This window comes from Neopelma chrysocephalum, unplaced genomic scaffold, assembly GCF_003984885.1.
Source record: "Neopelma chrysocephalum unplaced genomic scaffold, ASM398488v2 Primary Assembly neopelma1_75, whole genome shotgun sequence".
NCBI classification, from domain to species: domain Eukaryota; kingdom Metazoa; phylum Chordata; class Aves; order Passeriformes; family Pipridae; genus Neopelma; species Neopelma chrysocephalum.
The window spans coordinates 9,086,681-9,113,377 of NW_020897736.1; the positions used below are offsets into that span (position 1 = coordinate 9,086,681).

At 44.3% G+C, this 26,697-nt stretch overlaps 1 protein-coding gene across 11 annotated transcripts in view; it reads left to right on the forward strand.

Annotated features, from left to right (window-relative positions):
• The window catches only part of CHD2 (chromodomain helicase DNA binding protein 2), a 91,719-nt gene that overhangs the window by 33,535 nt on the left and 31,487 nt on the right, over positions 1 to 26,697 (forward strand). For 8 of the 11 annotated variants that reach the window (XR_003534974.1, XM_027688230.1, XM_027688227.1 and 5 more), the window contains 5 exons: positions 1,307 to 4,467; positions 4,803 to 4,937; positions 17,510 to 17,717; positions 20,363 to 20,449; positions 26,110 to 26,171. Coding sequence is in view for 10 of the 11 variants with exons in the window: in XM_027688230.1 (XP_027544031.1) it covers positions 4,876 to 4,937; positions 17,510 to 17,717; positions 20,363 to 20,449; positions 26,110 to 26,171 (419 nt within the window). In the remaining variant the exon portion in view is untranslated. Of the gene's footprint in view, positions 1 to 1,306; positions 4,472 to 4,802; positions 4,938 to 17,509; positions 17,718 to 20,360; positions 20,450 to 21,477; positions 21,572 to 26,109; positions 26,172 to 26,697 lie in introns of those variants that run through there. The other 3 variants (XM_027688225.1, XM_027688232.1, XM_027688233.1) reach the window with 3 other exon arrangements.

The following is a 26,697-nucleotide window of genomic DNA, read 5'->3' on the forward strand; positions in this document are numbered from 1 at the left end:
AAACAAGGAAGTCTATAGAGCAACAGTAAACAGGACACATGGGGAGATGTGGAAGTCAGACTGGGGCTTGTTGCACTAGTTCCCGTGCTCTTTGCTTCACTGTAACTGGTCATTTTGAGATGAGACTGGGGAAACTGGGATGCCAAGGCAGAGACCACTAGATGGCCCCACTGGTTTTTGCTGGGCAGTGGGTAATTTCTGCATCACTTGTCAGAATCAGCCCAAGGTTATCAGGGAACAGGGTAGTGTTGAATTTGGCTTTCAGACTAAAATGAGGTTAAACTTACACATATGCAAAAGAATAAATTGATGTTGGAGTGCAGACACTCAAAATCATGAAGACATTTTGAAACCTTTTTTGCATGTAAGTTCTGCAGACAGCACTGGTTTCAAAATGATGTTCTTAACAATTAGTAACTTCCCGTTCTTGAGTTTTGCATGTGAGGAGGAGGAGTAGGGTTTTTCTTAAAGTAAATTGAACTTGTATTTCGTGGAAGATGGAAAGATGGGGATATTGGGTTTGTATTTGCCCATGAGGATGTCGTTTGCTCGGTTTGGTTTCTCATTCATCTGTGGGCTTGGTTGCTGTTCTGTGACGAGTAAAGTTGGAATATGGATGAGGAGCCTTGCTAAAGGCAGCTGGTGTAACTTGTTACCATTTTCATCTGATTTCTGATATGTCCTTTCCCACCAGTAACTAAACCAGTCATTCCATCTGTTTGTAAGTGCATTTGCTGTTGCACTGTATGTCTTTCCTGAGCTGGAAAACTGGGTTAAGATGGTGGAATGTCTTCTCTCCAGTCACCATCTGTCTATAAGAAACCAGTTTTTATGCCTATTACATTGGTTTTGATGGATCTGTGTCTTTGAAGAAAGGAGCGTGGACAGTAGTTACAAATTTTGGCTTATAAGAGCCTTGGTGTTTTACTAAGCACTGTCAGCTTCAGGAGGTGGATCAGTGCAATGAAAATGGTTGCAAGAGCAAATATCTTGGATTTCCCACCAATGGTGTCTCTAGTGGTTTAACACTGAAGAAATTTCAAATGGAATTTATGGAGCATGCAAAGCTTCTTGAACTTCTAATTGTTTCTTCCTTTTTTATAGTTTTGGTTAAATTTTATATTTTTGACTCTTTAACTGATGGTTTGACATTGTTCCTGATAAAAGCAGATATTACGGAATGTGTAATATGGAATGAAGCATCAGCTATATGTTTGAACTATCTTAAAGGTACAGTAGTTGAATGTCTTAGTTTAAAGCTATGATGTGTATTCCAACAGCATTTTTCTTTTAATTTTCCATAAAGAATCCAATCAGATGAAGAGTGTCAAAAGGAGTCTACGAATGAGACACCAAGATGGCAGTTCCACTGGTGATTGAGAGGTTGAGGAAATGGACTAATGCATGAGTGCTGTGATGTGTCTGTCCAAGAAAAGGATGTTAAAACGTGGACTCTCGTGTTATTAAACCAGAGAAGATCTGGGTTGTGATCATCCTATCAAAATGGACTTTGCACTTGAATTAATCAGTGTCTATCCAATGATGGATCTGTTTGAGGACTGGGTGGCAGAATTTTCCTTTCAGATTGTGTTTGCATAACAGGCAAATTAATTTGGTTGAAGATCTGTTGCTACCCTTTTGGAGAAAATGTAATTTTTAAACTGACTTTTAATAAAAGGTTTTGGTTTCTTTCACACTTTGTGTTTGTCCTTTCTGGCTGAATATTTTTATTATGTTGATATTGAAGTGGGTTACATTTTTGGTTGCTATTAAAGTGAGAAATACTTAAACTACTAAGTACTGAAGGCAAGGCAAAATTTTGTGCTATACTTGATTTCAAATGTGGTTTTCATTTGCAAATTATGCTCACTTTGTCATGACTTCCAATGAATTTTTATTCACTGGCTTGTTCATTCAGGTGCTTAATATGAGGGGTTTTCAGTACTTGGCCTATTGTCAGGGCCCTGCTGCTGAACTTTGTGAAGTTATTTTAAGATGGAATTGATACAAATTGAAGGCTGGGAAAATATGACAATAAAGGAGTACTTGAATGTTTTGTGTAACTTTTTTAGGTATGTTCTTTGGTTGTGTATGTTTTGGTTGTGGGTACAGAAACTTTTCAACATTATTTCCTTGACAACATACTTCCTAAACAGTCTCTTTGGTCTTAAAATTGTTCTGTGCAAGGGTCCAACCTGCTTCCCTGCTCTTGCATGTAGCCTTAGCAGGGCAATACTGTACCATGTGTTTGGGGAGAAAGAACGGGGTTGGTTTTGATATTGCTACAGATGACGTGTTAACCTTCGCAAATGAATTTCTAAAAACCCCAGTTTCCTTCCAGCTTTCTAGTGGATCAAATAGTTGAACTGTAGGCACTTTTCTCTAGGTATTTTACCTGAAACTCACAGTTGTCTTTGTTTTGTGCTGGAGGGCCAAGATGACACACTTGGTTCTGAGAGAACCTTGGTGTTCTCTTTGAAAACCCAAACAAACCCTCCTTCATTGTGTGTTTAGCAATTTGCCTTGCTCAGACTTCTTTGCAAATACCCATTTTTGCCATGATGAGTTGCTCATACCTGCTCCATCCAGCTGTTTTGATGGTACACACTTGCTCCAGCTTGGTTTTGCTGTGTCTTGTTTTGTGGTGGAGTTGGATACTGGGACCAACCTAAAGGGATCCCCATTCAGATGAGTGGATTTCCTTAGTGTTACCCAAAATTGCTTGGAATGGTCTTGCATTGTGGTTTTTCGGTTCTTGCAGTTGAGATGCAAGGGGTCTTATGTAAATAATTGTGGAATTCTTTAAAATGGACTGTGGCAATGGAGTGTTCCTAATGAAACCCCTTGTGGAAAGAGGATGGGTGGTTGGAGGATGCAAATGGCAGGTGTGTGTGGAGGAGTTGAAGGGGACTATGTTGGTTCTACTGGTCGAAGCCAATGGTTTTGGATTGTTGGGATGCTGTGCCATGAATGTCCCCGTAGAACCCCAGACTAGCCCATTACCCCTTTCCCCTCCAGTGGCCCCCCAGTGTCTGATGGCTCCGTATTGTTGTGATGCTTATAAATATCCAAGATGTCCTTGTGCTTCGAGGAGTTGGTTTTGCTCGTGGAAGACAAATGGTGGTTGGAATCAAGTGGTCGGGGTTGCTTGGATCACCTCCATTCCCTCAGTGGTACATCCTCTCAATTCCAGGAGGTTGTGTTGGAGATGTCCATTGATTTCCAGTTCTGCAGCTTGGCTATTGTGCAGCTTTAAAATTAATTTGTCATGTTAAAATCTGTTACAGACCATGAATGGGTTAAGAGAGTGCATTAAAAGTAACTGGTTTAATGAGCTTGGACTGACTTGATGCAGTGCCTTGGTGGAGCAGATGGAAATGGTGTGCCTGGTGCGTTTGAGTTGGTGGGGAAAACCACTAGGGAGGCGCTGTTGAGCTGGAGGGGAATATCGACCCTACTGGGCTGGATTGGGAGCGGGTGATGCTCCTGTCCCACACTGCCAGTGCCAGTGTTGGGAGGTGAAGGGAAGAGCTGTTGTCTGGGGATTGTGCCACTGAACTGGGGGGATGCTCCCCCTTGGGTGGGGTGACCCCCAGGGTGGGCTGTTTGGTGCCTGCATGGCTGTGAGCTCCACTCCCATGCCTTCAAAATGGCTTGTAATAGCACCACTTCCTGTCCAGGGAGGAAGTAATTTTAGCCCAGGCACTGAAATATTTAGCAAATCTTTTAAACAAAAGGCACAAATTCCATTTCTTTCTGGTTTCCAAAGGGTGCCTGAGCCACATGGGGTTAAGATGCCCCATGATCTGGGGTAGTTGGAAAGAGCCAGGGCTGTGGGGTAGCAGGCACCCTTTAGGTGGAGGCTCTCTCTTTTTTTGGTAGAAATGAAGGGGTGGGTCTATGGTACATCACCTGAGTTGTGGGGTAAATGTAGAGAGTGTCAATCAAAGGCAGAGCTCAGAGCTGGGAAGGAGCTCTAGATGGCGGCTGTGCCTTAGAGAGAGCGCGCTCAGCTCCGTGCCTTCCCCAACACTTTACGCAACTTTCCCTAACTTTCGGGCAGCCTCAGGGGGCCCCCACAGCCCCTTGCCTCTCCTAGGCACTAATCGGGGGCTGAGTGGACCTTTTTCGGGCAGAAAAGCAGCTTTTGAGGGCTCCCTTTTCGTGCCTTGCTGGAAAGAAGAAGCCGTGGAGAGAGCCCAGGTCGTTGTTTTTCCAGCTTAGAAGCCATGGCGTACCTCCATTTTTGTGCGCTCTCCTAATGAGCTTTTTCCCCCGGACATTTTTGTACTAATTATTGCTTCTTTTGCTTTATCGGCAGCATATTTTTGGGATTAGTATATATATTTTTTTTTCGTTTTCTGAAATTTGTATTTTATCGGTATAATTTTAAGTATTTTGGATCTAATGTTTTTCCACTACCCGAAACTAATATCGACTTGGTCCTGGCGGCGGTGCACGGATCAGGTAGGTGAGCAATTAATAATAATAATTTTTAGATATCTGCCGTTTTGTGTACTTTGATTTTCGACCGATTTCTGCTGTATTGGGATGACGCAATAAGATACAGAGATTATTTGCATCCAGTGTTACTTTGGGAAAGTTTGCAGGATGCTCCTCTACTGTGTTTATTCTCGGATTTTTCTTGTAAAAATGATTATTTGTTTTAAATCTCCGTGTTGCCGTGTTGATCAGTGTTGTGTATTGTTATAACAATATCATTGCAGCGTCAGGACTTTGTTCCTGATAATGAAAGCCAGTGAAACGAACTGGGACCTTACCTTTCTTTCAACTTTTGACAGTAAATACCTGGGCACAGGACTTCAAAGCAAACAGACACCCCTGACCCCCTCTTAATATTTTAAGAATAAAAAGATGATGAGAAATAAGGACAAAAGCCAAGGAGAGGAGGGTTCAGTCCACAGCAATGCATCGAGGTATGACCTATCAACTTTCTTTTTTTTTTTTTTTTGTAAAACCTGTGAATACCCTGTTTACTTTGACAGCCTTGGGTTACTGTCAGTGCTTAATAGAAAACATTTTACTGATTTTGCTTCCTTTTTAAGGAATGACCTTGAGATTGTTAGCATGCCACACCCTAATTTTTTTTGGTAGCAATTTCTGAAAGTTGTGTTGTGACTTAAGGGCCTATGTCCTAGGCAAAAGGTACTGTACCTTTATTCAGGGCAGCCCTTGCCTCTGTAGGATGTTTTTCCAGCTTTTGAATTTCAGTTTTTAGGTTTTTTGTGCTGTGAAAAATGACCTTGTCGGTTTAGCCATTGCTGCATTGCACCATTTTACATACAAGGCAAATTTTTCTTTGAAGAATCTCAGAAGTCTAAACTTTAACTGAGGGCCATACAGAAGCCTGGTGTAGTAGTAAATTATAGTAAATAGACACAAGAAAAAGTTACATGAATGAAAAAAAGCTCATTTTAAAATATAAACTGGAAAGTGCCTGTTTGTCTGATACCCCTTACTTCAAATTTTATTTGAGCTTGTAGAACTTTGATACTGTTGAGGTATTTTAGAGTATTTTTATACAATTTAACTAGACTTTGTCCTGCTGGTGATGGCATTTTGTATCATAAAATATACACTGGGACTGTTAACAAGAGGTACCAAATGCTTTGCTTGTTTTGTTTAATGTATTTTTGCTCAGTCTTTTTATTTACTTTTGTCGAGTAATGAGATTCTTTACAGAATTTTATAAACTTAACCTTGATGTGGGAAAAGCATTGAAATACTGGAAATGTTTGTTTGCTGGGAATGCACAATTACCAAATCGCTCATTTTGTATTTAAAGGGTCGGCTCTTTCAAAAATTGGAAATTATATGCATTTTTGTTTCTAGTTTGTAAATATTCTTGAGTTTTGCATTTTGTCAATTTTAATTGAATCATGGCCTGTTTCTTTTTCTCTGGTGTTGTCTTCAGTCATTTTTAACCAGCATCAATAAAAAAGAATTCTGAACTGTCTGTTGTATCACATGTGCTCTATGTGATGTTCAGGTGTTTGAATAGTATTTCTGATGTCTTGATTTAACCTTCCTTATGCACACGAACTTGAAATACTGTGGGAATACATATATTATCAAATTACTTTAACCTTTTAGTATAAACTTGGATGGTATTCTGGGTGTATTAAAATTGCAGTCAAATTTTAAGTCCTAAAATGGATATGGGTAAGTCTGTTTAATTTGAAATTATTATTAACTGAATTAGCCTCAGAGATTGTTGAAGTATTATATGTAGCACCTATACAGAGCTTTTCTAATTATGCAGTTTAAAAATACATCAGATTTTCAAGACTGTGCTTTCTTTACTGTAAATGCTGCACACAAAATACTGTGTGAAAAATTCACACTTTAAAAAAACGTATGATTCAGTTCACCTAAGTTTTTATGCTTTTTTTAAAGTGCAAATTATCAGCAGTAACAGGCATAATTGTTCAGGAAATCGAAAGGTATTTTTTTGTGTTAGAAATATTATGCTGAATAGAAGCTGAAATGGGAGCCACGTAGTCCCACAGGAAGAAGACCTCTGGGGTTTTGTCCTTAGGGGTATGGGATTTGCATAGTGTTTTAAGTGCTTTTGGGGTTTTCATTGAAAGGTTATTTATCATAATTGATCCATTTACATGTAACACCTGTTGTGTGAGGTTATCCTTCTCCCCCTTCACATCTTTTTTTCTCAAGATAAACTTGCTGTGGGTAACACCAACTCACCTGAAGTGTGGGAACAATTGAACACAGGATATATGCAAGTGAACCCTGTCGAGCTTATTTCTGAGCTGTGAGTCAGCTGAATGTCATAAAATGGGCTTTACTTCCTGAGGTTGACCTGAAGTTGTAGGGGAAATGATTTCTAGGAAGTAAAGCCTCCACTTTGCTGTACTGTAACCCAGAAATGCACTGGTGTGTGCACTTCACGTGCTGCTGAGACAGATTGGCATCTGTGGAAGTTGGTGAAGTCCTGTCACTGAGTCCCTGGTGGGAGGCCTGGGTGGTGAGGAGGTGGATGTGGCAGATGACATTCACCTGGAGAAGCAAAACTGCAGGACTAGAGAAGGGTGTTAAAGTGGAAGAAAATAGAATTCCTGTACACCACTGTAGTGTCCTAACTGAGGAGTGTGTCTGGAATTGACTCCCACCTTTCCAGTCCTAAGGAAATGCAAAGTCCTGTCTGAACAAATACCTGAGGATTGTCCCAAAGCAGAAGATTGTTCTTGGGTGGGAGATGGTGTTAACTCTTTGCAGTTTGTAAGCTGAGGGGTGTACTCGCTTCCTTTCCAGATAACCAGCAGCAACTGCCCTTTGTGCACTGACAGTAAATCCAGACTTGGAGCTGAGGGATTTCATGCAACTTTCCCCACATGGGGTAGAAGTTGCTGTGGGTCTGCTGCAGTTCCTGCTGACCATCACCTATGTGCCTGGGGCTTGCATTAAATAATTGAACACAATCTGATGTCTTTTCTAGCGTCTTCTGTGCTGTGTTTCTGAGAGGCAGGTCGTGTGAAGGTACATCCATGGACAGCCCTCACTGGAATTGCAAAGCCAGAGGCAGGCGGGAGTCTCCCTGAAGCTGAGTTTTGGAGTGGTTTTTGAGGGATAGCAAGTAACAGGCAGGGGATACGTTGTTGTTTTCCTTTCCTTGGCCTGCATCTGTTGCAGTTGCTCTCCCACCTCTGCAATATCCCATGTGGGACTGGTTTCTGCTGCAGAAGCTGCAGGGCTGGACAAGCCTTTGTATCTGTATCCAGCTCTGAGCTGCTTTAGCATTAAAACAGCTTGTTCTTTGGAAAAAAAAGGTCGTGGTGGGGTAGCTGTCAGCCCATTTTCTGAGCAGAGAGCTGGGGGTCTGAGGTCTGAAATGGCGTTTGTTTGCTCAGCAGCCGCCTCCCAGAGCAGGGCTGTGCAGCCTTCGCACAGCACAACACCCTGCCTGACGTGGCAGCCATTTTATGGAGATGTCTGTACATACGAAACAGCATTTGGCGAGGGGGGGAGAGCAGGGAAATGAACATGTACAGCAAAAACTGCCGTCCCTGGCTAACGCTGGGAGCCGAGGGCACCCCTTTGTTGTTCGGGGAGCGCTCGGGGAGGGCTGCAGCGCTGTCGCGGCGGTGCGGGAGCAGCGGAGTCACAAAATGGCTGTTCTTTGTGCCGCACTGACGGACGCGCCGGAGCCGCGGGAGCCGTGCGGGGGTTCAAAGGCCGCCCTGGGCCGGCCGCGCCGCCATTGGCTGCGCGCGGGCTGCGCGCGCAGCGCTCCCGCGGGAGCGGCAGCGGGATCGGGATCACTGCGCCGGGAGCGGCTCCCCCCGCTTCCTCTCATCTGCCGGGCGTGGGCTTGCATTTAATTTTTTTTCTTTTTAATAGTGCAGGCTATTTTGAGAAGTGACTTGATAAAGAGCAGGGCTATTTTTGGTGCTTTTTTTTTTCTTTTTAAACTTCAAAAGGAATTGCAGAATACCGTAGTATTCCTGGAACATGTTTTCTTTTGTTTGTTTTGTTGGTTTTTTTCAGTATCCCTAAATTACTAAAACTCACTGTTAGCTTTCCACGTGTATTTTTTCAATGGATTTTCTTTGAGATGAATAGAAGCATTAAACGCAATTATTAAAATCCTCTAACTGTGGGTTTCAACTTTTTATCCAGCTGATGGGTTATTTTTTAGCTGTTGTGGCCATCGTGCGCGTCCCCGGGCTTTCGGTTTCATTTGCACTGCTGGATTCTTTAGCGAGGATTTTTTTTCCCTCCCCCTTTTCAAGCTTTAACCCTTTATGAAACTGTCAGGAGCCTTTTTTGAAAAGGGAAAACCCTTGATCAGTGCAGGACACAAAAGGAATAATGTGCAAGGAATTCATATGAATCGTGATGTAATCTGTGTGCAGCACAAAGGAGATTGTTCTTGTTTTGCTTTGTTACTTCTGTTTCACATTACCCTCATGGAGGAAATGTCTCATCTAATTACGCATGCACAATCCTGAGGCTTTCAATTCCTCTGTTCCCTGTTTCACGATTGCTGCCAGGGATGGATACAGTATATACAGAGCTATAAAAAGGGCTCACCAACTGCAAGAAGGCTACATTTAGCTGGAATTCATTACCTTCTGGATCGTTCTTTTTTAGTTAAACATCTTAAGCTAATTAAACAAATTTTTATGTTTTCTCTAAATGCATGAGTTTTGCTGAATAAAAATGGAAAAAACAGGAATCAAGAGCTGACCTGGGTACTTCTGTAACCCTGCCAAAGTGTCTGTGTGGCACAGCATGTGCTGGGCTGGGGCGCTGCCGTAGCTGAGAGCACGTGTTGTGTGCAGGCGTGTTCCTGCCACTCCTGCCCAAATCCACCGGTGCCTTCAGCCAGGGGACGGTGACAGGACTTAGATTGTAGATGAGAGTCCGTTACACTTTCTTTCGGGTTGGTGTTTCACCTGCTTCTGAGTGCAACACTTGCCCTTATCTGCACCTTCCCCCACTTCCTACACAAGCTGGAGCAGAGCTCTGCCGTGGCTCAGGGCTGGCATTTCCAAGAAACTGTTCCCACCTGCTGTGCCTTGGGCTACAATAACCACACTAATTTCTGCATTTAAAAAAAAAAACAAACCCAAAACATTTCCCCTGTTAACTTTGAGAGGGCTCGGAGGGTTGGACAGGAAGGCAGCAATGTTTAATCTCTCCAATTTGGTATAGGGGTAAACCAGTTCCTATATTTTTCACGTTTCACACCTCAGAAAGCTGTTCATATGATTAGCAGGTTCCTGAGTTGCTAAACTTGTCTTTGAGGAATTTTTATACTGGCACTTCTCTTGATTCAGACCTATTAGTGCTAGTTTTGAGGAGCAGGCAAGGGTACCAGTGGCAGATGCAAACAAGTCATGAGGTGAAGTCCCCGGGACTGTGAGCTGGAGCATAGGGACTGAACTGAAACTTCTGATGCCATGGCCTGGTTGCTTTTGAACTTGAGACAGCTAAAGTAAACCTGCTTTGGGTGGAATTGCATCTCCTGATACATAACCTGGAGGTGTGTATATCCGTGGTATCTTGTTTCATGTTGCACACAACAGTCCCAGCAGGCATTGCACTGTTAAATTAGACTGTTGAGTTCTGAAGATGGAAAAGGCTTCTCAATTTCCCCTTACCCCAGCTGAAATCCAGCACAGGAAGGGGGTGATAAGGGGTGGAGAAAGATTCTGTTCTGCTTTATCTGGTCTCCTTCAAGGAAAGTACAGACAGCACAGCACTGGGGGAGGGGATGGCCTGGATCACTATAATTAGGTATAAGCAGCCTTCTAGCAAAGGATGTGCTGTTCTACTGACATGGTGTCTTACATCAATATTTTTGGTGTGTTTTTATTGAAAGACATGCTGAAATGCCGCGTGAAGATGCTCTTTGGACAGGTGCTGGTGTGTGTTTAAAGACCACCTTTACATCCTGTAAAGGAGCCTTGAAAAGAAAGCAAAAAAGCCCTTAGTGACTTGCAGTGAAGCTTTTGTAGGTCTGTCAAGCTGTTAATGCCTCCTTTTCTTGGAGCAGGTACTGTCTTTTGGATATAATTAGCCAAATGTTGCTGAGTCTTTCCAAATATGCAGTAGCTCTTACTAAATCACAGCTTGTGCAGTGCTGCTGCTCAATTATAATTTTCAATCTCCAGCTCGCTTTATATTTGTGATCTGAGATAACCTACACTGTACTACATGTGATTTTGTGCCCTTGACTAATAATGGTTAAAAAATAAAAAGTTTGAAGCAGTGGTCTCAGATTCCCTTCTGGTATTGTGCTGGATGTGCTGGCTTGCCGGTTGGTCTTGGCAGGGTGTCTGTGGAATGTGTCTGCCAAGCTCCACAGAAGGGATGGGGTGGGATGCTGAACACTTCACTGCTCACCAACCTTTACCCTGGCTATGAAGAAGGATGTTGCAATGTCAAGAATCCACTGACTCCACAACACCTGACTCCCTAGGAAAAAGTTGTGTTGTAATTATTTATGTTTCTTGCAAGTGTTATTGTTAAGTATAGATGACTTAATAGAATTCCTAATATGTTAATTGTAGGAATCGTTTGCATCTCTTTCATGGGAAGGAATCTGCTTCACTGCAGAGCTGTCACCAGTTGAGCTTTGAATGCCATGTGCTGTCTGTAAAACGGAGGCTTAATGATGAGCCTTAAATCTCTTGGTTAAAAAAGAGCATTTAACAGTCACTTGGAATAACCCCCTCAGGCCAGATCAGGCTCACCTTTTCTGAACTGCAGGTCACCTGGAACCAGAAAGTAATTTCTGCACCTTCAGGTTCCTCTTCAAGGTTTTTGGGCCTGAATTTCTATGTACACTGCATTATTTAATCTGAGGGGTTTTAAAGGAAGTTTGCAGATGTGAAGGGAACAAAACCAACCACTCTTTCTGTACTACTTTAAACCATAATTATGTGTGCACACTCCATCCCCTCTGTGCATCTCCATGTCCTTTACCAGCGGGGTGCAGCTGTGTGCAGAGTCCCCTTTGTGCTGCCACTGAGCTCCAGCCCGGTGGGGACGTGGCAGGAGCTGGAATTGCAGAGGGCACAGTGAGTGAACCCTGCCTGCTCTCTCACCTGAGGAAGGTGTGCACCCCCAGGCTGCTGCTCCTCTCATTGTGTGAGGTGAGGAGGTGGTGGGTGCTGCCAGGACTCAGACTGGATCCTCTTGCTTATGGGAGATGTGGAGCCCGGAAAACGCTCCACTGCTTCCCGGGGAGGGAGAGATGGGCCCTTTCAAACCCTGTGAACCGCAATTGTTCTCCCCTTTCTGTGCAGGAAAGGGGAAGGATGCTGCCTTTGGAGATTATCAATGGTGCTCCTTAATCAAGCAGACAGGTTTTGACTCCTTTTGTCTCTCTGCTGGCTTTTTCTTTTTTTTTTTTTCTCTCCCCTACTAAACATCCCAAGCATTTTTGGCCTCTGGCTTAAAGATCAGAGAGTGAGAGAGCCAGCTCTCCCCACCATGAATGAACTGCTCCTTTTGCTTGCTTATGAAAGCACAATGCGGTGTCTTTGTAGTGGAGAAAAAAAAACAACCCACTTTTGGAAAATCCTTGTCATTCAGCATAGCCCAGTGTGCTTTACTGAGCTGCAGCAGAGCAGTGAGGGATATATTTAGCTCAGGATTGCTTTGCCTTTGGCATTTGGGAGTGCTGTGCTGGGGTAAGTAGCAGTGGCCAGAGTAGGCTGGAAATGCTCACAGCCCAGTTCAGGGGGGTGTTTTGGATGGGATACCTTCTGGGTGCATAATCCCTCAGCTGGTACAGTGGCACCGTGGCCCAGTTGTGCCTCCCGCTGTGTAAATGTAATTAACACCCAATGCTGCAAGCCACCTTTGCAGGCACAGGTGGAAGAGGTGTGGATTCTCCACGGGAACTTCTCATGTGCCTATTTATGAAAAAAGAAAATAAGGTTGCTGGTTACAAAGTGAGATTGGGGAAATTGGGGAAATATTTTTCTGGTTTTTGAAGGACATGTTGGCAATCTGGAAGGAGCACCCCTATAACCATGGGGTTTGTTGTGCCCCTTGAAACATGGCCTAGAATTGGCCATATCATACTGTGAGCATTCAGTTGTTTGAGACTCACTCTTTAGCAGTTTGAAGAGTCTGGCTGTGTTTTGGATATTCTCCTTTAAGTCTCTACTTGGAGGACATCATTGTTAGAAATACTGTGCATGGGTAGGGACAGTACAGGAGAAGAAGTATTTTCCTTCTTTCTCTTCCCCCTATTTCTACTTTTGCCTGCAGGAAACAAATTGAGAAAAGCTCTTTCACTGACTGAACCTTCTCAAGGCTTATCACTCAGAAACTCCTTGCCTTGGGAGACAGGCAAGCACCAATCACTTTTTAACAGACTTTCAGAATAAAATCAAGGGAACTCAAAAAGCTAGGAAAGCATTTATCTTCAGTGTCACAATCTGTCTTTCACTTGACTCTCCTGCACTATATGTGTGCTGTGTCTGTATGGCCTTGTGTATGATTACTATGGCATTTGCTCATTTCCCTCCCCAACCCCAGATAAAGGATAGATCCCATGCAGTTCTTCTCAGTCCCCTGTGGTACCTGTATTATCCCATCTTTATCCAGTGATCTATAGTGAGAGATCATCTTGTGTTCCTCTCCCTGGCTGGTTTAGTGGCTTGTTTGTTCATGTGGTTTGGAGCCTTTCTACAGCTACCCTGTGACTTGAGTGCACATATCAACATTGATGGTGCTTGTTTGTATTGCAACATATGTAGACATTTCATACATTTATATAGGATCATGGAATGGCCTGGGGTGGAAGGGACCTCACCTTGTTCCAACCCCCCTGCCATGGACAGGGACACCTTCCACAAGACCAGGTTGCTGAGAGCCCCATCCAACCTGACCTGGAACACTTCAGGGATGGGGAGTCCACAACCTCTCTGGGCAACCTGTGCCAGGGCTTGACCACCCTCATAGTAAGGAATTTTTTTCCTAATATCTGATCTAAACCTACTTTCAGTTTGAAGCCATTCCCCCTTGTCCTGTCACTATCCCTTGTAAATAGTCTCTCTTCATAATAGGGAACATCACATTTATAGCTCAAATATTCAAAGGAAATGTTTAACAGCAGCACGGTGCCCATCTCAGTCGGTGCGTTTACGTCTTCTCTGGGTTGTCACTGTGCCTTTGTGCCCCACAGTTCGTGGAGGTCACTTTAGGAAGACAGAGCCACTTAAACAGGAGTTAAACATAACGGTTTCTGGTATTATCCAGCCTCTGATATTATCCAGTCATGGAATAATGTGCCAAGGGCCTTCCTGAGCCTTCACGGGGTGGTTTTGCTGGTGCCAAATCCCTGTGGAGCTTGCGAAGCCCAGTGGAATGTTGCTGTTTGAATTCAAACTTGTTTAGATTAAAAACATTCACAACAGTTCTTAAAACTGGGAGGAGTTCCATTTGGGTCATCAATCCTCCTTTATTCCCCTGGCTTAATTCAAGTTCTGTCCCTCAAAAGTCACATTTTAAACTTTGGGGCAGAATGGTCCCAGTTAGAACCATTCCTTTGTCAGTTTTTGGTTTCAGAAATGTGTGTTGGGGTCATTTTTTCAGCTGTCTCACACCTTCTGGAAACATATCTACTGTTTGTACTTGCTGAGAGCTTATAAAATGGTTTGTTGCTGTTAGCAAAGATGATACCCTATAAAATGAAGTCATGTGAAATACTAAATGCAAAGTCTGGAGTCTTCAGGCATGCTGTAATTGCCTTTTAAACTTAGATGCCTGATTGTAAAGGGTCTTATCACCGCTGTTCAGCTACTTATTTCTTGGAAGGAACGTGTCCTTCTTGGTAAGGAATGATTTGGTTTTCTTCCCCCTCAAGTCAGGAACAAGCTTTTAATTAAAACAGAATTATAGCCTGAAGTATTTCTAAGAAACCAGGGTAATGTATTTGGCTAAGTCTTTGCAGATTTCAAATTTTTTAGGGGTTTTTCACTTTAGGGAGTTATCAACAGTCAGCTGTTTCCTGATGTTCTTGGGTGTTTCTCTGCTGAAGTTGAAGGTGGGTGGACTGGTTGAATTGTGATTTTTTTGACAATCAATTATAGCTTATCTCTCCCAGTTTAATTGAAAGTAGGTCTTATTTGGATGCTAACTTAAGGGCATTAAAACAGGGCATATTCCAAAAATAACTTCTGAAAATAGGACTTGGATCTCTGGGTATGTACAGTGGAAGGCCTGACTTGACATATAATGTTGCTAATATTTTATACTCTGTTGGCAGGTAGGAATGCTTCCTGATTGTCCCAGTGACAGTTAGAAAGGATTATTTTATGGAAATAACGTTTTCATTTGTCTTTTTTTATTCTGTTAATGGAAAAATGAAGACAAACACACATTCTTTTGTCTTGATAACTTCCAAGTTGTTTATTAAAAAAAAATAAATTATTTGCTACAGCCTTCAGAAGGACGTAACCACTTCTCATCTATGGTTCTTTCCTTAGTAGGGCAAGCACGTGTGCAGGCAAATGCCTGCACATGCAGATGTGTATGTCTCTAGAGAAGTCACCCTCTTTTCAGATGACACAGTTCACAGCTTGAAAAAAAAAGAATTAGTGTTCAGATAACGTTGTGGATAAAGCACATGAATTACGGCTGTTGATGTGCAGAGAGCCTGTGTCCAGATGTCCTTGAAATAAAGCTTAGGGCTTTGAGGAACAAAGAGCTCCAGAAGGGGAGGAGGAGACTAATTACTGTTCCGCCTCTAAACAAATACTGCCAAAGCTGCCTGGCCTCAGTCTAGCCTGGGCTGTTACAATTCCTTCCATCTATTGCTAAGAGATCTGATGGAAGGAAAAACTCTCTTCCTCTTCTGTGTGTCCCTGTGGAACGTGGGACATTAGCATGACTCAACCAGAGTTGCTGCTTTCTGTTGTGACAGTAGAGGTTTGGATGCCTCCAGATCCCATTGTTTTGTGGAGGCCAAGCGTCCATCCGTGCAGGAGGCTCAGTGGGATGGTGTCCTGCCGAGCCCTGCCTGTGGACCAAGTGTCCCCAGAGCTGCTGGAGTGTCATTCCCTGGAGTGGGGTGGCACAACCACAGGTTACGTGTGTAGCAATGGAGGGCTGTGGTGGAAAAGAGGGGACTGTTGTAGAGATCGTAGAACGAGTGATGCAGTGGGATACTGTGCGTGGAGCTGTGCCTTTGGTTATCGTGGTTAGCTTCTATCCATGGACAGGGACACGCAGGAAGGACTGGGCCGCCTGGAATGGCTGTGGCTCAACCTGAATTTCCAGCCCTGCTTCGAGGCAGCGATGCGATACCTCCAGGCTGGGGTGGTGGATCAGCAGCCATAGGTGATGCCTCCCCCCGCTCCTTGCGGAAGGGCCTCCGTTTCTGGCCCTTCGGCCTCAGACAGCCCCTCTCCCCGCGGATTCCCTTTCCCCCAGGCAACGCCAGGCGCTTCCATTTCAGTGCTCGGGAACAGCCCCGCGGTCGCAAGATGGCGGCGGAGGGGCGGCCGCGAAATGGCGGCCGCGGCGCCGCCTGAGGGCGGGACCCGCGCGGGTGCTGCTGCCCCCTGCCCGCGCCCCGGGGCACGGCGGGGACGGGCCCGGGGCTCACGCGTTCCATTGCACGGGTTTGTTTTATCTGAGAGTGGAAGGTGTGCTGTCGTGGTGTGAATTAGCCCTATCTGCATGTGGTGGACCCCGGGAAAAGTAGCCGGGTCTAGAGATCTGTCTCCATAGCGCGCATTAATCCCTGTGGCTTTGTATGTAATTGTGCTCATGGGTTTTTTCTTTTTTTTTTTCTTCATTTTTATTATTTTTTCCTTGAATCCTGAAATCTGAGCAAAGCCTTTGATGTACCTTGCTACTTTTGTACAGAAGTAAAAGAAAAATAAAAGTCTTGTTTTCACTCTGCAAAGTTTTCCTGACTCTTCTTTCATAATGTTTCATCTAAGTAACCTCTTAAATATCACAAAAGCATCCAGCTGCCAATGAAACACACACTGGGAAAGGGGGGATGCTCCTAATTCTAGAAGATTGTAGTATCATCATCACCACACTGCGTTTTTGTTTGTGATAGAGGGGTTCGAATGCTGCCTTGCTAGCACATGTCTGATATGGTGTACTGAGTTTTCAGTTTTCTTTATTGGATTTTAAATGAAAAAATAGATTTTGAAGTGATTGGGCAAAGGTATTGGAATATTTTGACCACATGAAATAGTTTGGCCTCTCATTGTTTTGTTGGCAAGCCTTTATTTAAGAGAATATTCTGTGTGTTAACCCATTTTAATGTAAAGATTAAAAAAAATGGGGGAAATACACCTACTTGATGTTCTGCTCTCCCATTATTGGCTTGAGAACTGCAGTCTGCACATCACTGGTGTAATCCTTTAAACAGGAGCTACCTGATCCACAAGCCCATATAAACTCCTTTCTGCTGTTCCATTGCTGAATTTATTCTTTTTGCAAGAAACATTATATTTAATATAATTTATGGTGTTATGGGTAAAGTATTCAGTACTGGCCTCTTCTAGAAATTGGATATCAGATTTTTTTAAACTAGTGGCTATACTAGGATGCAGTGGAGAGCCATGCTGGATCAAGTGCTTATCTTTAATACAGCAGGATGGTCTCCAGATGCTCCAGCTCCCAAAATAACCTTGCTCTTGGTTGCTCTAAGACAACCAGATCCTCACAGGACTACCTGTGGTATTACTAATGCTGTTCTCCATGGTACCACTGCTGGTTTTGTTCTGTTGATGAACAGGAGACCCTGGACAAGGATTTATGGGGCTGCACTCTCACCCCAGTGTTCATTGCCAGTCCTGGGAAGGAATTGCCACTGCTGCAAAATGCCATTGCAGGGTGTCTGTTCAGGACAGCATTCACACTTAACATTTAGGCTATTCCAAGCCTGTTGTTGCGGCTTGGACATGTCTCAGGTTTGCTCGCTGCATATTTCAAGGCTGCGACAGTACAGTTAAAATGTAATCTCTTCTTTCTCTACCATTAGTCACTCGGCATCCGAAGAAGCCTCTGGCTCTGACTCTGCAAGCCAGTCTGAAAGCGAGCAGGGCAGCGAATCAAACAGCAGCTCGGAGTCCTCTGAGAGTCAGTCTGAATCCGAAAGTGAATCAACGGGTTCCAAATCCCAGCAGACCCCTCCTGAAACCAAAGAAAAACCAGCTTCTAAGAAGGAAAGGATAGCAGATGTTAAAAAGGTATTGCCCCTGCTGCTCTGCACAGGCACGTTATTGCCATCCTTGCCATGGAAGGTCAGACAGCAGGACCCCAACAAAGCTGTCTCCAGTTCCCAGCCACTCTGCACATGGACCAAACAGCCTCTGGCCTCCGGTGTCCCCAGGTCACTCTCTGGTTGCTTGGTCTGTGTGCTGGAACCCTGCTGATGTCACCCTTGTGAGCAGGAGCTGGTGTGTTTGTGGAACAACTCTTTGGGCACGAGGTAGACAGTGATGGGGCTGACTGGTGAATGAGAGGCAGGTGCCTGTCATCAACACGGGATCCTGTCATTTCATCCTCTCCCTCTGTCTTTCCACTCGTCTCCCCCCTCCCTCAGAAGCAGTGGAGAAGGCTTGTCTAGTGTTTGGTCCACTTTTTTTTTTTACATCACTGTCTTGCTCTGAAAAAAATATAGAAAAAAAAAGGAGGAATAAAAAAGCTATTTAACTTCTATTGTTTAATATGTCCAGAACAGTGGTTCTTTTTTTTTTTTTTTTTTTTTTCAGCTTCCCAGATACCCCCTTCAGATAGCCAGGTTTTCCTTCCACTTGCTGCCCAGGAGAAAATGGGATTTTTGGTGTTAATGCACTTGGTGTCCCTCTGCATCTCCCAGTGCAGAAACTGGTACCTGCTTTGCCTGAGGGGTGGAGGCACCTGAGTAACATGATGTAGTGTGAGGTGAGAAAGAGGAGCCCAAATACCCATTTGGAGGCAGGAACTCAGTGAACTGAGTTCAGTTGGAAGGAAGAAAATCAGGTTAGGTCAGTTTGTTTGTTTGTTTGTTTGGGGTGTGTAACCATCCAGTTGTCCTTAGCTGTGGCTTGCACTGCACACAGGTTGCTTCTGGAGAAAGTTACTATATATGTAAAGACAGAAGGAAGAGCAGTGCTTCCAGCCTGTGCTCCCCATGTACCTGCCAGGGAGAAGTGAAGGATTTTGTTACCAGTTTCTCTCTCTCGCAAATCTCCAGGCTGCTGGTTCAGGTCATGTCTAAACCCTCCAGTGTTCAGACTGGCAAGGGAGGGTGCATTTCTAAGGCAGTTGTGGTAACGCAATATTAAAATTTCTGATTTGTTGTTGATAAGTGAGGACCAAAGGAAGTTTTCTCTTCCTTTGAGGGCTTCTACAAGCATGTCCCTAATAATAAATGTTAACATTATCCTACGAGGAAGCACATCCATACATAGAGTGATAATTAGCATGAAACATGAAAAGGTCAGGGCAGCCTCTAATAAGAAAGCCTCTCCCTTCCTAATTTCTCTGTTAATGGATGTTTTCCTTAGCTAGGCCTAACCTAGGCGTGTTGATAGCTGTTCCTTTTGAATAACCAATGTAATTAATTATTATATTACTGTTTATTTGATGTTTGTGTAGATACACCCATGAAGGTGAGGTTAATTTGTGTTAGGTGCTGTTTAGATTTGTCATGGGAGTTGATCCCATATTCAAAACCCATGTCATGTAATAGGTGGAAAGATAATTTCTTCAAATGGTTTTGGGAGTATTTTGATTTGTTCTTTCATGTGAATTTATCTCTGTACTTGCATGCCCAGCAGACACACACCTTCACAGTCTGTCCATTATCCCATTACTCTTTTAGCAGAGGCAGGGAAAAATTGCTGGGCTGCAGCCTTGTGTGCATCACGCTCTCAATCCCAATCACTGCTTCATCTGGCAGTGTATTTTGATTTCCTTTTCCTGCCAGTGGCTTGCAGAGATATTTGAGGACTGGAGGGAGAGAGAATAAGAAGGAGAATGAATAGATTTAGAAAACTAACAGGATGAGCTCTGCTGAGGGAGAGAGGAATTGCTGTTGTAGGTGTTTGAGGGATATGTGGTGATTTGTATCTGCCCTGTAGCTCTTCTGATGTCCTGTGTCACCAACACAGCTCTGCATTCACACCCCTTAGGGCATCTGTTCTTGTCTCCCCCTTCTCTTCCTGTCCATCCACAAGAACAATTGCATGCTGCTACACAGGGTAAATTAAACTGGTGAGAGCCTCATTACAACACACAGAGCACAACCATTCCCAGCAGTCACCTCTCCACATCCACATGTCCTGTGCTGCCAAACCATGTTCTCATCAGTGCATTCAGGAGAGGAACCAGCAGCCACCACTTTGCCTTGCCAAAGTACAGGGTGCCCTGCTCAGTTTGTCACCCAGGCTGGGCCACAGAGTTCACTTTTGAGGTTGCTACTGGCAGTGTCTCCGGGCAGCTGATTGGGTTTTCTGTCTGGAAAGGAACTGTGATTGGAATCTGTTAGCAGAGAATTGTCCTGTTGAATTGGTAGGTCCATTCATTCCACATGCCTCCTTACCTTTGGCACTGTTGCTGCAGGGGGCTGGCTGCCTCAACACTTCAGCCTCAGTGTGCTGGAGAGTGGTTTGTACCTTGGTGGAAACATGGACCACTGTAAAGATAGCACTGAGATAAAACATGCTGCTCTAGAGTCTTGCCAAATACCCCAAAATAATAATAATCTTTTTCAGCCAGTTTTTAAAGTGTCCGTCTACTGGTTGCTAATGGGTATATGTTCATTTTTTTAAAACACCATCAAACTTCTCAAAAATGTGAGAAATAATTGGGGTGAAGCAGGCCTTCTGATGGTCTGTTTATTTTGCAGATGTGGGAAGAATATCCTGATGTTTATGGGGTTAGGAGGTCAAACCGAAGCAGACAAGAACCGTCACGATTTAATATAAAAGATGAGGTAAGGAAAAAAAAAAGGATGAGGGATTACTGAACATATAAAACCAACTAAACCCAAAGAGCCAAGGGAGGTCTCGTCTGCATTGCTTTATACACTCTGAGTCCTAATTTGGTGTCTGGCTGTTGGAGCTCACAGTTGAGGTCCCAGTCCTGCAGCTGCATCCTCTTGGCCTGAGACCTCTGGAGTCAGCGGGACACTGCGTGGGCTGAGATCTGCATGCACTGATCTGATTACTGGAACGGGGCGTAATGCAAGTCATGCTCTGCTGTAGGAATACCCTGGAGAGAATGAGTCTGTGTAATAAAAAAAACAGAACAAAACCAAAACCCAACACAAATCCAACCAGGAATAAAGGAAAGTTCCCAGAAACACCTCAGAGCAACAAAACAGTCATTGTTGCCCATACTGGAATGGATCCCACTAATAAATGCATTTGCGTGTCTGCAGCTTTATGAGCCATCACTTTTCTTTGACTGAATATTGGGGAGTATTTGTGCTTCAGCTGGAGGTGACAGTGGTCAGAGCCTGGCAGCCAAACCTTCTAATTGTTCCTTTTTTAGAACATTGTTTTTTTCTTAAGATGTAGGAATTAGCTGCCACCTTCATTTGCATCTAACAGGGTTTGTACATGGGGCACTGAATCTGCAGGTCTTCAGGAAGGTCAAGTAGTTGTAGAAGAGGGGAAAGGGAACCAGAAAGAGGCTTCCATGAAAAGCTTGGGGCTTAGGGTGAGGAATCTGAATATAAGTAGCAAGACTTTCAGCAGAGCAGGAGCCAAGTGGTACTATGTGACTCCGGCTGTTTGTGCTTCACCACCAAAACGTGCATTTGAATTCTCGAGGGGTCTGAGTCGCACGGCAAACACAGGTCTCGATCTCCTTGCTCTGGTGTGTTATTGTTGAGCCTTGTGGCACCCCCAGTGCCACCACCTGCCCCCCCAGACTCCTGTGCTGGACGTCCCACAGAGCAGCAGGTTAGGAAGGGGCTTGGGACACACCATTGACGTAGCTTTTGTTTTCCTTTTCAAGTTCGGCAAAGGCCAGGCTCGCCTGCACTGTGCCGGCGACGTCACACCCACCTCAGACCTCCGCTGCACACCCCACTGCCCTCTTAGGGGCTCAGGTAAGTCCCATCTTTGTTTGTTTTACAATATTACGTGGTTTTGCAAATGTTGTTTTCTTTTTGGATATCTTTATTTGCTACTATTTAAGGTACGATAAAGTTAAAAAAAAAAATCTGAGATGCAAAAACTTTGCTATACCACAAAATATTGTAAAAAACAAAAAAAAACCCCAACCCTCCAAATGACCCTGCTCCAACTTCTGTGACACAGAAAGCCAAAATTAACAAAATTGGATCACCCCCTTCCCCTCTCTCTCCCCAAAGCAACACTGACTCGTCCTCGTAGGGCAGCTCCCATCTGCAGCAGAGTCCGATGGAGGGTGTGACGTGTCAGGAGCACAGTGCTGGGGCCTCGCAGGGAGCAGGAGGACATGGAAAGTCTTGCTTTTGGAAGACCTAAACACCAAGAGGGAGGAAATAATGTCGCTCAAGCCTGTGTGGTGCTGAGCACTCCTTGCTGCTGCTGGACCTGGCAGAAACCCAAGGCGCTTGACACCTCTCAAGGTTGCTTTTTACCTTTGCAGGGTTAATCCTGTCACCAGTAACCTGCTCCTGTCTCTTGCTGCTTGGGACTTCCAGCACAGTGTCTGGGAGCTTGTAATTGCCTTCTTCCCTAATGCTTCTCTGCAGATTAGCAAAGAGCATCGCCCAGGCAGCGTGGCAGGCTCAGAGACCAGAGCAAGGATGAGGCATCACAGCTCCCCACGTGCTGCCCCGTGACTCACCTGCACGAGGGAGATGGCGCGTAGGAGGAGGTGGTTCAGGTTTTGGGGCACTGCTCAATCACTGTGTCCTCCGAGAGCAGCACTTTGAGTAGGTTATTTGTGTGTTAGAAATGGTTACCTTCTGGGGATTTCTGGGCAGATTGTGTAGGTGCCCGAGCTGTGATCAGAGAGGGTGATAACTCGTGATCAATACCCAGGCGTGGGCTGAGCCATTGGGAAGCAAAAGTGCAGCTGTGCATGAGAGCACAGAGCTGCTCAGAAGACTAGAGCTGTCTCCAGGAACAAGAGCATGTGTGAGTTTTTTAGTAAAAACACTACTTCCTCAGGCATTTTCTTTGCAGTTAATAAATCAGCTTCAGGTTTCAGCCAGAGGATGTGAGGCGTGCAAAGCCAGGTGCCTTTCAGAGTATTCAAACTGAAAGGGGAAATTTAATTTAGATATAAGGAACAAATTCTTTGCTGTGAGGGTGGTAAGGCCCTGGCACAGGTTGCCCAGAGATGCTGTGGATGCCCCATCACTGTAGGTGTTCAAGGCCAGACTGAACGGGGCTCTGAGCAACCTGGTCTAGTGAAAGGTCCCTGCCCATGGCAGAGTGGTTGAAATGAGATGGTCTGTAAGGTCTCATCCAACCCAAACCATTTTATAATTCCATTGTTCTGGGGCAGTCAAGAAATAAATGTGCCCAAAACAGACATAATCTTTTTACTTTGAAAAGGATGGTTTCAGATTGAAGTTAGTAATAAATGTCACAGTGCATCTTTTCTGTGAGAGAGAGAGGCCACAAGACATGCACCAGAGCATTCTCAAAATACAGCTGGTTTTATTATTGGAAAAAAAAATCTGCTCATTTGCATTTTGGTCAATGCTTTGCCTCATGTATTTGCTGAAAGTTCAGACACTGTTGGTCTCACTAGGAAAGAGAAATTCAGCAGCCATAAGACTAACCTGGTGAACTGAGGTTCTCCAGCTTTTCTGGAGCACTAGAGCATGACCACTGTTAAGCTTGAAATGAGCAAATTCTCACTTTGACTGTAGTCTGAAATATTTCTTGCCTCTGTTTAAGCAAGTCTTTATCTCTCCTAATAGGCAGCGTGAGCTCCAGAGGCTCACCTGGCCCTCCTCTCCAATGGTCTGGAGACTCCATTTCTGATGCCCTGTGCTAGTAATGACACTTATGGACAATCTGAAAGAAAAGAACTTTAAAACTGCTGCTGTGTTGCTCTGCTTGGTGCTACATATGCAGAATCATTACGTTTGTACAGTGTTGCTCCGTGGCAAAATGCTGCCTAATTAATCTAGTAAAATCATATGCACTTTATGTGCTGGGACAGAGAATTAATTAGATGTGAAGAGTCAGCGAGGCATAGAGAGGGAAGGCTGATCCCTTCAGCTGGAGGTGGGGAAAACAAATTGTTTTGTTTTCCACTTCCTAGTCCAGTTGGAAGTAGTGGTGCAGAAATAAGTTGGGCACATTTGTAGTGTTTGGTTGGGAAGGGGAGAACAAGGGAAGACAAGTCATCTTTCCCCTTGGCCACGGTGGCAGCACCCAGAGGGGCAGCTGGAGCCCAGCGCTGGCACTCAGGCTCTGAGGGCGAGCAGTGTGCCCCTGGCATGTCCTGCTGGGCTGACAAAAATCCCACTGGGGACTGGGGATGGACTTTGCTGGCTTAGCTTGTATCATTCAGGGAGGTGACATTATTAAAATTCAAGTTGCATGTGATTTCCCAACCAGTCTGCTTCCTGATGGTGGTGTGTGGCAGCTGGAGTGCAGATGGGACCTCAGGTGCACGCTCTGGACCTGGCGTTCCCCCAGCTCTCTGCTTTGCATCCGCACTTCCTTAACCAAGGAGTTTGCTTCCAGGAGACAGGGTTGGTGGTAAGGGAGCAGGGAGGAGAGGCTGAGGAGCTGCAGGCACAGTGCTTCCTGGCACTCTACTGGGACAGGGAGGATGTGATGTGGGAGCACAAGTCAGGCAGATGACTCAGGCTGGGGACTGGCTGTGTCAGAGGAGATATTGCTGGGCTTGACACACATCCAAAACAGACAATGGTGTTTTTGAAAAATGTAACTGAAGGCAGTTGAGCTGCAGTCACAAGTTAAATTTTTCAAGGAGGAAGAGAGGAGGAAAAGGCGAGTCGTTAAGTGATTGTCATCAGCTTTGTAGAGACAGTGACAGAGCAGGGGGAGAGTACAGGCATTAGGAAAATGCACACTAGAAACCTGAAAAATGGGATTTTGGCAAAGAAGTGGAGTTAGTTTCAAAGAACTGAAGGTTGTATTTGGTTTTCTCCAAATAGGATCTTCTCTGACACAGAGCAGAAGAGAAATCCACCTCTCTTTCCCTCTGGCTTGCCAAAGGACGGAAAAAAGTAAACGTGCGCTGAGGGACAGATCTCAAAAATCGTGCCAAATTGGAATGGCAAAGCTTCAGAAAGCAGATAAGAGATTGAAAGAGAATAATAGGAAACTGAGGACTTTTGCTTGCCAAAACTGAAATCTGGAATGCTTGGCTTGTGTTGCAAGGGTAGGTAGGGCTCTCCGTGGTGTTTGCCAGTCACTTGCTTCCTGGATGCTTCGTAAATGAGGCAGGGATTTCACACAGGGCCGTGAAACAGGTGGATCAACTCGTGTTTGTAGTGAGATATGGTGCAAAAGGTGGTGTTGTGTCACTTGCAAATCTGACACCAAACCACAGTGAAATGCAGAGAAGCTCTTGGTCTAAGGTGGCATCCAGTGTTTCAGTGTATTTTAACGGGTACACTGGTGCAAGTGAGAGGGAAATTTCTGTTGGTGGAAGGAAAGCTGGAAAATAGAAATAAAGGGTGCAGAAAGAGGACAAAGGGGTGAGCCATGGCTCTCCAGAACCTCCACTTTTTCATGTTGCAGCTCGTACTGTTTCACAAAATCCTCGTGTGAACAGCTTTCAGTTGAAGCTGTGTAAGGGTGTCAGGGGATGCAAACTGAGGTACCCGTGGTGATGGACAGACAGTACCTAGAGCCAAAGATGAATACTGCAGCAAAAAGCAGTTTGAAGTGGAAGATTTCCAGTGTGTGGAGAAAGCAGCCTTGGAGGCTACTTCTGTCATCTTAATACTCATTTAGAAATCTCACATGGGTTTCTTCAGTTTTGTCCCTAGCTATTTGTGTTTTCTGGGGCAAGTGTGGTAATCAGTTTTCATGGTTGACTAGTTTTTACGAAAATGGGGTTGTGTACAACCAGCCTAAAGACTTTTTTTTTTTAGCTATCTTGGTCTGTAGGAGTTAATGACGCCCATTTAAAATAGTACAGCAAGTAGTTAGAATAGCTGTAGATATATTTAGCCAGAGTCTCACTGGTGAGACTGCAGGATTAGGAGGAGGGAAAGCAGCAGGACATGGCTCTGACCCGTTCAGGTCCTCAGTGACTTTGGCTATGGGAGAAAAAAGCCAACAGCAAAGCAAGGACACTCTTGTGATGAGAATGTTGTCTTTTTATGAGAATTTCCTTCCTTCTAGAAATCATAATCAATTTCTAGATCATAATTCATTTGGTGGACAGATTCACCCTGTGTGTTTGTAATCCACGGGGTGTTGCACACCAAGATAGGTGGTGTGATAGAGCTCTCCAGGCTTCTGCAGAGAGTTTCCTCCTTCACCAAGGCGGCGGTGCTGGGGAGCGGTTGCTCTGCCACAGCCCCGTCGCTCAAAAGCACCTCCAGCCCTGCAGGGAAAGGGCCTGGGCTCAGCCCATGTGCACGTGTTTCAGTTGCATCCTTGAGGAGTCAGTCCAGAGTGAAGCCTACAACCTGATTTTCTTTCTTTTCAATTAAAGGCAAGTAGCGAATCTGAAAATGAGAGCCCAAAAAGAAGACGTCAGAAGCAGTTGAAAAGAAAGTAAGTTTTCTAGGGAAAGGGTTTTGAATGGTGGTACTTTGGTTTATTTTTCAGAACAGCAGTGCACAGGATGGCTTGCTGGGAGTTGTCAACATGGCGAATTTGTAAAATAAATAATTTTCATATTTCCAGTAATAATACTTTCATACTAAATTTTCATACTAAAATTCAAGTATGAAAATGGATCTACAGATGGATGCAATTTCCCAATTTTTGTTTGTAGTTTCCCACTATGCCTGTGATGGAATCTGAACAAGTCAGGTTCATTTTCTGTTGTCAGTCTTCCACTTCTCCATCAGCTTACTGATTCTCCTTCAGAGATACTTAAAACAATTTAGTCCCTTCTCCTCCCACCTTTTAGATTATCTGAGAATAAAATACCAAATTATTATCCTTTCCTATCTTTTATAACCCTCTATTAAAACAAAATAAATTCCATAAAGGATGTTTTAGATGTCTGAGCACCATATCTGAGTTCACTTACAGTCATATTTTACTGCCTTTTCCCATCTAATAAGTAGCTTTT